The sequence below is a fragment of the Mangifera indica genome, chromosome 18, assembly GCF_011075055.1.
Source record: "Mangifera indica cultivar Alphonso chromosome 18, CATAS_Mindica_2.1, whole genome shotgun sequence".
Classification (NCBI taxonomy): Eukaryota; Viridiplantae; Streptophyta; class Magnoliopsida; order Sapindales; family Anacardiaceae; genus Mangifera; species Mangifera indica.
In genome coordinates, this window is record NC_058154.1 from 7,017,006 (window position 1) to 7,026,661 (window position 9,656).

The 9,656-nt window shown below is 31.1% G+C and overlaps 1 protein-coding gene across 2 annotated transcripts; it reads left to right on the forward strand.

Annotated features, from left to right (window-relative positions):
• The first annotated feature begins 5,075 nt into the window (after positions 1–5,075).
• LOC123201811 (protein IQ-DOMAIN 21-like) lies at positions 5,076–9,656 on the forward strand. 2 transcript variants are annotated; one of them, XM_044617372.1, is made up of 5 exons: positions 5,076–5,240; positions 6,030–6,130; positions 7,365–7,643; positions 7,735–8,088; positions 8,834–9,656. In XM_044617372.1, exons 2-5 carry the CDS (start codon positions 6,047–6,049, stop codon positions 9,515–9,517), a joined length of 1,401 nt encoding a protein of 466 aa, XP_044473307.1. In that variant the 5' UTR covers positions 5,076–5,240; positions 6,030–6,046; the 3' UTR covers positions 9,518–9,656. The 2 variants fall into 2 exon arrangements, with proteins under 2 accessions (XP_044473307.1, XP_044473308.1); XM_044617373.1 differs by having other exon boundaries at positions 8,837–9,656.

Genomic DNA, 9,656 nt, shown 5'->3' on the forward strand with positions numbered 1-9,656 from the left:
ATAAGAATTTATGCTATAGATTTAATTAGCTTATTAAATATAAATTAACAATTTTAAACTTAGTTTTGACATAACCAAAACACCTAGGGGTCCAACAATAAATTATGTTATGTTTATGATATTATTATTATAAATTAAGCATGCTATGTTTATGTAGCATTACTATAAATTATGTTATGTTTAGCTATTACTTTCATACAAAGGAGAAATTGTTAATGTCATGTGCATATGTAGGTACAAGGGAAATATTATGTTTCATGTCCTAGATAACTATGGTTTTTGGGTGTTGTTGGTACTTGTTGTGTGATTTTTGGCTGCTAAGGCAATTCTAGATAACTCTAGTTAGTTTCTGTGTAGTGCATATTTGCTCTACTACTTCTCCTTTTCCATTATTGGCTTGTGTCTTTTAAGGAGAGTGCTTATCCTATAGTCTGTTTATGCTTATGCTATTATGTGATTTATTTTTTGGGTGTTACTGTTGTGTGCTTCGTGAATTTTTTTGGTGCTACTATCAGGACATTCTACTACTATTCTACTGTGTTGGTTTATTTTAGTTGCTACTAATGACCCTAGTTGTTGTGTTTTTCTTTGCAAAATTTACTCTCATTAGCAACTTGGGCACTTTGTTGGGCAGGTTATAAGGTCAATGATTTTTCTTTACAAAATTAACTCTTATTAGTTTTTTTTTTTTTTTTTTTGCTGCAAAAATATTAGAAGTCAATGATTTTGATTTGGTTCAAACCATTAAAACAAGCCACATCGAATCGTATATTTTCAATTTAGTTTGATTTGGAATCTAAAATGATTTAGTTTGATTTGGAATTTTTTTCAAACCATTTTTTTAGTTTGGGTTAAAAAATATTATAAACTGTATCAAATTAGACTGTGCACACTCCTAAAAATCAGCACACTCAAGTCTCCAAACTATGCCACACTTAACTCCTTCAACCCATCAATCTTTACCCTAAGAAGACATCCAATGTTGAGTATTGCATTCATATAGAACCAACTAATGTCATTGAAGCTTTATCAAATTCTAAGTGGATGGTTGTCATGAAAGCTAAGTATGATGCTTTAATAGCTAATAACACATGGACTTTAGTGTCCTATACTGCTAATATGCATCTTGTGGATCGTAAATGGATATTTAAAATTAAATATAATTCAAATTGCTTAATTTGGAGGTACAAAGCTAGGCTTGTAGCCAAAGGCTTCCAACAAACTACAGGAGTTAATTACTTTGAGACTTTTAGCTTAGTGGTAAAAGCTATCGTTATCAAAATTGTTCTATGTCTAGTTGTTCATTATAGTTGGGATATTCAAAAGATAGATATAAACAATGCTTTCTTAAATGGTGATCTTGAGGAGCAAATGTATATGCATCAACCTGAGGACTTCATAACTGACTGTAAAGACTATAAACTAGTATGTAAGCTAAATAAGGCTCTGTATAGATTAAAACACTCTTGGAGCCTAGTTTAACAATTTGAGATATGTTGTAATTACTTAGGGTTTAACTAGTGCTGTTATGGATACAAGTTTGTTCCCATATAATAAAAGTGGTCAAGTTATTTATGTGTTGGTGTACGTTGATGATATCCAACTCACTGGAAATGATATGAAGCTTGTAAATGATTTGGTTCAACGTCTACATGATAAGTTTGCTTTCAAGGTCTTGGGTTCATTACATTACTTCCTATGGTTTGAAGTTATAAGATCTAGCATTGTACTACATTTAAACCAAACCAAATATGCCCAAGATCTATTGATGAAAACCAATATGGCTAATACTTAGCCTTGCAAAACCCTCTTTGCCACTGGTTGTAGATTAACCTTAGATGACAATTCTATTTTTGATAATCCTTCCTTATATAGAAGTGTAATAAGTGTTCTCCAATACTTGACTTGGTCCAAGCCAGATATAGTCTTTTCTATCAATAAGCTTAGCTAGTTTTATAGAAACCAACCACCACTCACTGGCAGGCTTGCAAAATGGTGCTCAGATACATAAAAAGGACTTTGAATTATGGGTTATGCTTTACTACAGGTAGCATGTTGCAACTAAATTATTTCTCAAATGCAAATTAGGTAAGCAATTTTTATGATAAGAAATCAACCACTGCATATTGCATTTTCCTTGCTCTAAGTATCATCCAATATGGAGCTCAAGAAAGTAGAAAGTGGTTGCATTATCCTCCAATGAAGCTGAATACAAGGTTTTCTCCCAAACAACCACTAAAATAGCCTGGGTGAAGTTTATTTACAGAACTAGGTCTACAATTTTCTACTCCTCATGTGATATAGTGTGACAACCAAAGTGTAAGCTCCTTAGCCTCCAATCTAGTATACTATGCCAATATTAAACATATAGAAATTGATGTTCATTATATCAGAGATCAAATCACTAGAAAGCAGTTGGCAATTTAGTATGTTCCAACAAAGTTTTAGAAGGTTGATGTGCTCACAAAACCCTTTGCTACTTTAAATGTGTGTAGTTTGGGGCACTTTATGGGAATATCCACCAAGAATAAATCTGGTGTTGTTGAGAGTTAATTCATTATTGATTTATTGATACTCACTGGTGCTGGTGTAATTTTATGGTTACTTGGTGACTGGTATTCCCATTTGCTACATGATTTTCTTTTGTGGTTACTTGGTTACTAGTGTTCCCATTTGCTGCATGAAGGAGTTGTTGAATGTTATAATTACAATTAATTACTGGAGAATGAAGGTGTGATCATTGCTAGTGTGATTGGCTTATGGTTGGAGTATGAAGCATAAAGTTGAATGGTGTTGTTGATGGTGGTGTTAATATGATATGGATAGTTGTGAATGACAGATGATGATTGGTATAGTTTCTTAACTGTTGCTAGTATGCTGAAACTGATGTTGTTAATTACTGCAAATGATTGGTGGTGTTTAATTGAAGCTAAATGTTATTAATAGTGTTGTTAATATGATATGGATAATTGTGTTTAATTAGAGCTAAATGCTAAAATTGAGATGATATGGATAGTTATGTTTAATTGGAGCTGAATGCTGAAGTTGATGTTGATGCTGGTGTTTAATTGTTGCTAATATTTTTGGTATTGATATTGTTTTGTGATGGTGATTCTAGATAATTGCCATTGATGATTGATCATTGATAGTTGCAACTGCTGTTACTATGTAGTTCTGTTACTAATTAAAGAATTGGCAGAGAATTTTGCTTCAAGGGTGCATGCTGATATAGTCGTTTAATGGTCTACAATAGTAGTAGAATTGGCAAAGAGTTTTGATCAAATGGGCATGTTGGTATAGTTGTTGAATAACAACAGTGAAATTGGCAAAGAGTTCTACGTAAGGGGGCATGTTTACAGTAGTTAAATGCAATGGCTGGAAGATAATTTTCACTTAAGACATGTGCGTTTAGTTTCAATTTTATGGACATGTGTAATGGAATATTATATAAGATTTGACGTAAACTCAACTCATGAGTCAATTAATCAAACTAAACAAAGTGAAAATATCAAAAACAGTATTTCTCTCTCCTTCTCTTTGTTTTTCTTTCCATTTTCTCAGAACTTCATCACTTTTCTTGGTTGTTGTGAATCTTGAATCTTGGTTATGCAAAGCTTCCTCCTAAATCAATCCAATGTTCACTTAATATATGCAACGATTATGGGCAAACGTCTAATGAAGGTGTTTTTTTTATAACTTAGAGAAACCTTTCGTGTTCCCCAACTAACCTAAATTTCATTCTTTCAATCTTCATTGGTTGTCGTTGCTTCTGGGAACAACCCACACAACAATTAGGTATTTTTTCTGGAAGTTAGTTAATTTCTTTTTTTTTTTAAATTTTCTTCTTTTCGTTCACGTTTTTACAAGTGTATGATAGTGATCTTAGAGCTGCAATTGCAATTTTCAGGGAGGAATATGAGGAATTGAAGCAAAAAAGGGAGATAAATTGATGTACATTATCTTGGCAACCAAACCAAAAAACTCCTTCGCAAACGTGCATGTAAACAAAAACAAAAACAAAATCAACACCAAATTTTTATGTTTTCACAGATACTAAAAATTTGTTAATTGTATGGTAGTGAAAGTTCTTCACCAGGCATACGTTGAGCTTTGGATCCGAAGTGAATATTAATCAATGAAAGGCTAGTTTGCTTCCAGGAAATTTTACAAAAAAAATTTATTTGGAGTGTGCGTTTAACAAGTACAAGCGGTATTAACCTTACTGGTCGAATCATGTATAGTAAGTGTATGAAAAACGTAATTTTGTATGTCATATATCTTATTGTATTGCCTTTTAAAAATAAAATATTGACAAATTCAAATTGATGCATCATCATTTTAAAAATGTTACAAACACCTCGGTAACTTAAAAATCTGCATATACATATTTATTATATTATTATTTTCTCTAAAAAATAGTATAAATTTGTATTGATAATATATACAGTATTATAAGATACATATCATATTGTATGATATTCTACTGTATTATATTAATTTAATACACCTGAAAATACTTTTTTTATTTGTATCATATCATATCATATAATATATCTATTGTATTATATTAATTTGATATATTTTCAGTTATATATTATTTTTTATTTATATCGTATTATTTTGTAAAATATATATCATATATTGTAAGATAGTGATACCCACAGTCTAATCAAATATTGGTGCATAAAAATAAAATATATACTAATTTTCAGATGAGTACCCACGAAGTACTATCTCTAATGATCCTAAAAATTTCATTAATTCTATAATATTTTAAGAGCAAATTGTAATAATGTCGTAAATGTATTATTTAAAAATTTTCCTTTTTGTATTATTGTACAAGTAATGTATGATAGAATTGTCGAATTTGGATAATGTATATTTGGGGTTAACTTAGTATAGTTGACCAGCCAGAATAAAGTTCCTCCAAACAAAACAAAAATTTGGGTGGTGTACATAACAAAGAAGGGGCGAGGTGAGGTAAGACAATATAATAAATCAGCAAGGGTTAACGTCAACTATTTATAATTTTGAAAGAGCCCCCGTGAATTTGATAAATACGAACGGCGGATGCGCTGGGATTCTAGTTACTCCTCTCTGTCTCTCTCTATTTCTAATTTTATCACTCCTTCTCTTTCAACCACAACTACTGATCTCCATCCGAAATGCTAGTAAAAAAAAAAAAAATGATACTCAAAACTTCCCAGCCCCATGATTAACTCCTCTCTTCCTGCTCTCAGGTTCGTTTTCCCTTTTCTAGGTTTGACTTTATGTTTTTCACTCTTCTGAAACTGAAAGCAAACCATGTTTTCTTATTGGTATCAGCTTTATTATACACACTTGATTCATATATTTGTATATTTTTTTCTTTCTCAAATGCTAAAAAATATAAATATTGTATGAAAATCACTTCAACTTAATGTTGAATCTACATTAAATTGTGATATGCACTTCTATGACTATACTGACAACAAATTATGTATGTTTTCTGGGGGTATCAGTTTTATTCATAATTGATTCAAATATTTTTTGACCTTTCTTAAATGCTGAAAAACAAATATGGTTTTTCTTTTTTTATAAAGATCACTGCTACTCAATGTTGAATCTTAAATTAAATTCTAATTTTCATTTTTTTATACACAAATCACTTGTTCCCACTCGTCTGAAACTCAGTAAGCAAATATTTCATATGTTCTCATGGATATCACTTTTTAGAGGCATTTAATTTTTAATTATTTTTCCTTAAATGTGAATTTTATCACCTGAAAAAATATATGGAAATTCTTGAAATTGTGAGAGCCATAGAAAAATAATTTGTGTGATTTTGGTTTTTCATGAGAAAATTTAGAATGCAATATTGATTTTTAATAAATTAGGTAGATGGGATACATTAATGGGGTGATTAATTATGTTGGTCTTTCATTATTTTTAGTATTTTGTAATTCATTAAGCCTTAAATGCCGCCATTTTAGATGGTTTTAGTTTAATTATGGGCTTGATTTCTGGTTTGTTAATTTATAATTAAATAGCTTATTCTTTCCGGGAGATGGGTAAAAAACGGAGTGGCTGGTTCTCGTCAGTAAAGAAAGTCTTTCAACCATCTGCCAACAAAGAATTACCAGAGAAAAAGGTAATTAATTTTAATTTTATGCTATTTTGACTTCTAATTTGTGCAATGATTTCATGTTTTAATAACTAATTACTTATAATTAATTGGTAAACAATTAAATATTTTGTCTGTGTTTCTCTTTCTTGACAACATGTTTTTTCGACAAATAATATTATAAATATTTATTTTAGATACATATATATATATATATATATATATATATATATAAATAAATTATTATATAATTAAATATTATTTTATTTTTAATTTAAAAACATTCAATTATATAATAACATATATATATATAATTTATTTTTTATATATATAATTATATATAAATAATTAAATAAATGTGGGTGAAACTCTCTCTCATTCATAAAATTTGCCGGCCTAAGCATGCTTACTGGGCCCCATAAAGCTTTAAACAACATGAATAATTATCATTATTTATATATATATTTTCTTTTTAATATAATATTATTAATACTATTTTAAAAAATTAATTAGACTTTTTAAGATAAAAGACACAATTTTATCTGGTAATATTATGAAACACGGTTAATAAAATCTAATTTTAAAACAAAAATTCAGATATATGCATTATAAAATCTCCAATTATATACATATAAATTTTATTAAATAAATTTCTGAATAATTAGTGTGTGTGTGTGTGTGTGTATATATATATATATATATATATATATATATATATATATATATGTATGTATGTATCACACGTAAGATTCATAAAGAAAAAAAAAGGGGGGTTGAAAGTAAGTTTAACAATTATTGAGGGCAATATGGAACTCATATTGAAAACAAGCCATCAAGGCTTTACAACTGTACTGAATGTAGGCATCCATTCCAGGAGCATTAATGCATATGTACCATTAATATGAAATGTATGGTCCCCTGCCATCATTCACATTTTATGATCATATTCATACCACCGCACCCATCACATCTACCCTTCTTCTCCATATGCATGCGCTTTTTATATGTCTCATCGCTATCATGCCACATTTACATAATACTAAGTGAATTAATATACCTTGAGCCACCTTGGTATATAAATTTTTATATATAATCAAAAATTTAAATAAAATGCCATAAATTTCTTTAGGTATTATTAATATTATTTTATAAATAATTTGATTGATATTGATTATAATTATTGTTAGTATATGAAGAAACCGTTTGTTAATAATGATTTTTGAAATTAAAAACCGACTGTAAAAAATATGGTTTTTCACAGAAAGATAATGTAGAGAAATGGCAATTACAAGAAGCTCCTGAAGTAGTTTCATTTGAACATTATCCAGCCGGGAGTTCACCGGATGTGACAAATGATGAGAGCACGGGATCGACTACGGTGAGTAATTCCGAGGACAAAGATCATGCAATTGCAGTTGCTGCAGCAGCTGTCGCCGCAGCTAAAGCAGCAGCCAAAGTTGTTCGATTGCCTGGTTATGGCCGCCACTCCAAGGAAGAATGCGCTGCAACTCTTATTCAATCTCATTACAGAGGCTACCTGGTAATCTTCATTCTTTTAATCAATTTGAATCAGTTCATTGATTGTTTCCCTTTTTTGTTGGATAGCAAATTATATGAGTGAATATGTATAGGCTCGGCGAGCTTTGCGAGCCTTGAAGGGCTTGGTGAGGCTACAGGCGTTAGTAAGAGGGCACAATGTGCGAAAGCAAGCCCAAATGACTATGCGATGCATGCAAGCGCTGGTGCGAGTGCAGGCAAGAGAAAGAGCTCGCAGGCTGCAGTTGGCTCACGGGAAGCATCACAAGAGAGGGGAAAAAGAATACGGACACGAAGAAGATGAAAAGCTGAACAAGCCTAGGTGCCCGTTGAAGCAATATGTAGGCGGTCGCCATCAAAAGTCTGAGAAACTCAATGAAAATGCTTCAAGAAAACATGATTCTTTGATGAAAAGAGAGAGAGCCCTTGCTTATGCTTATGCCTATCAGGTAATTGGTCTCTAGTTAGCTATACAAATTATAGATCACTGCCATTGCATACTTAATTAGTATGCCAGAATTAATTTTCTTAACAAATTCGAGACAGTATAAAAGGAATACTCTATATTATTATATTCCTTCAAAATTTTGCTTAATGTTGGTGTCATAATTTTAGTTGCGACAACCATGGAAGGCCCTGTAAGGGGAATATTTGGGCGATTGATCTCACTCTTACGATAATAAAATTATGTATATAAACAATATATTTTTATATATAAACGATAATATATTACTATATAATTATATAATTTTAAAATAAAAATAATGATATATTATTATTTATATACAATATTCATCATAAATTTGTACTTATTGTTTGTGTCTATAGTGTTACTCTTCATAAAAAGAGTTCATTAGTTTTGTCTTTTTTTTAATAGAATTATATTCATATTAATGTTTTTAAATTCAATAAAACTATATATTTTTTTTCTTAATTAAGTATATAAATAATATGTTATTATATAATTAAATTATTTTAAATTAAAAATAAAATAATATTTAATTATATAATAATATATTACCTATATTTTCAATAAAGTTACATCATTGCTCTCTTAAATTTGTGTCGGTTCTTCTTTTTCTGCAACTTTATATATTAAATTAGTTATAATAATTTCCCATAATTATTTTAGAATTATTAATACTTAATTTGGGCCCTTAATATTAATTCTTTGATCCTTTCTGGCAATAACAGCAGCAACAGCAACTCACACAACCTGACCACAAAAATGGTGAAGATGGCGTTGCACTATACGGCCACGAGCGAGAAAGAGCACAATGGGGATGGAACTGGCTGGAGCGTTGGATGTACGTGCAGTCCTATAACGGCCATCACGTACCCCAACATGAAGCGTCTTACATGACACTCACCACCACCTCCACAACCGACGACATGTTATCAGAGAAAACCCTAGAAATTCATTCTAGCAGCGTCGCCACCACTGCCATGCCCATGCAGCACAACCGCGACTTGCTAGACTCTAACTCTTACTCAACGCGCCAACTGCACCAAAAACAACCCGGCTACATGGCACCAACACAGTCAGCGAAAGCGAAGGTGAGAAGTCAAAACCATAGCCCAGGCACAAACAAACAAAGGCGTTCTCCCAGTTCACCTCAATGGAACACATCAACCAAGAAATGTGCTTCAGTTTTTGGTTCAGGCTATGATTCTTCTTGCATTTCTGGTGGTGGAACAGCAAGTTTTCAAGCTTCAAGGAGTCCAAGACAAGGTTATTTTAATGGGATCCGGATACAGGCGAGGCAGGTTTCTGATGCGTGCTCAGATTTGTCGGGCGGGGCTGAAATTTGGGGCAGGCTGCCTCTAAGCAGTGGTAGTGGTGGTGGTGGTCATGGTTGGAGGCATGATTTTGGTTGATTGAATTCATTTTGAGTTTTTCTAATAATTTCTTTTATAATTAACATTTAATGTGATGAAATTGGAGTTGGAACATGTTAATTATAACATTACTATTTATTTAATTATTGGGAGGTGAAGATGTTCTGATTTTCCTAAA

Coding starts and splice junctions, on each gene's coding strand:
- LOC123201811 (XM_044617372.1), top strand. CDS start 6,047: ATGGGTAAAAAACGGAGTGGCTGGTTCTCGTCAGTAAAGAAAGTCTTT. Junction 7,644..7,734: donor CTCATTACAGAGGCTACCTG/GTAATCTTCATT, acceptor GAATATGTATAG/GCTCGGCGAGCTTTGCGAGC. Junction 8,089..8,833: donor CTTATGCTTATGCCTATCAG/GTAATTGGTCTC, acceptor TGGCAATAACAG/CAGCAACAGCAACTCACACA.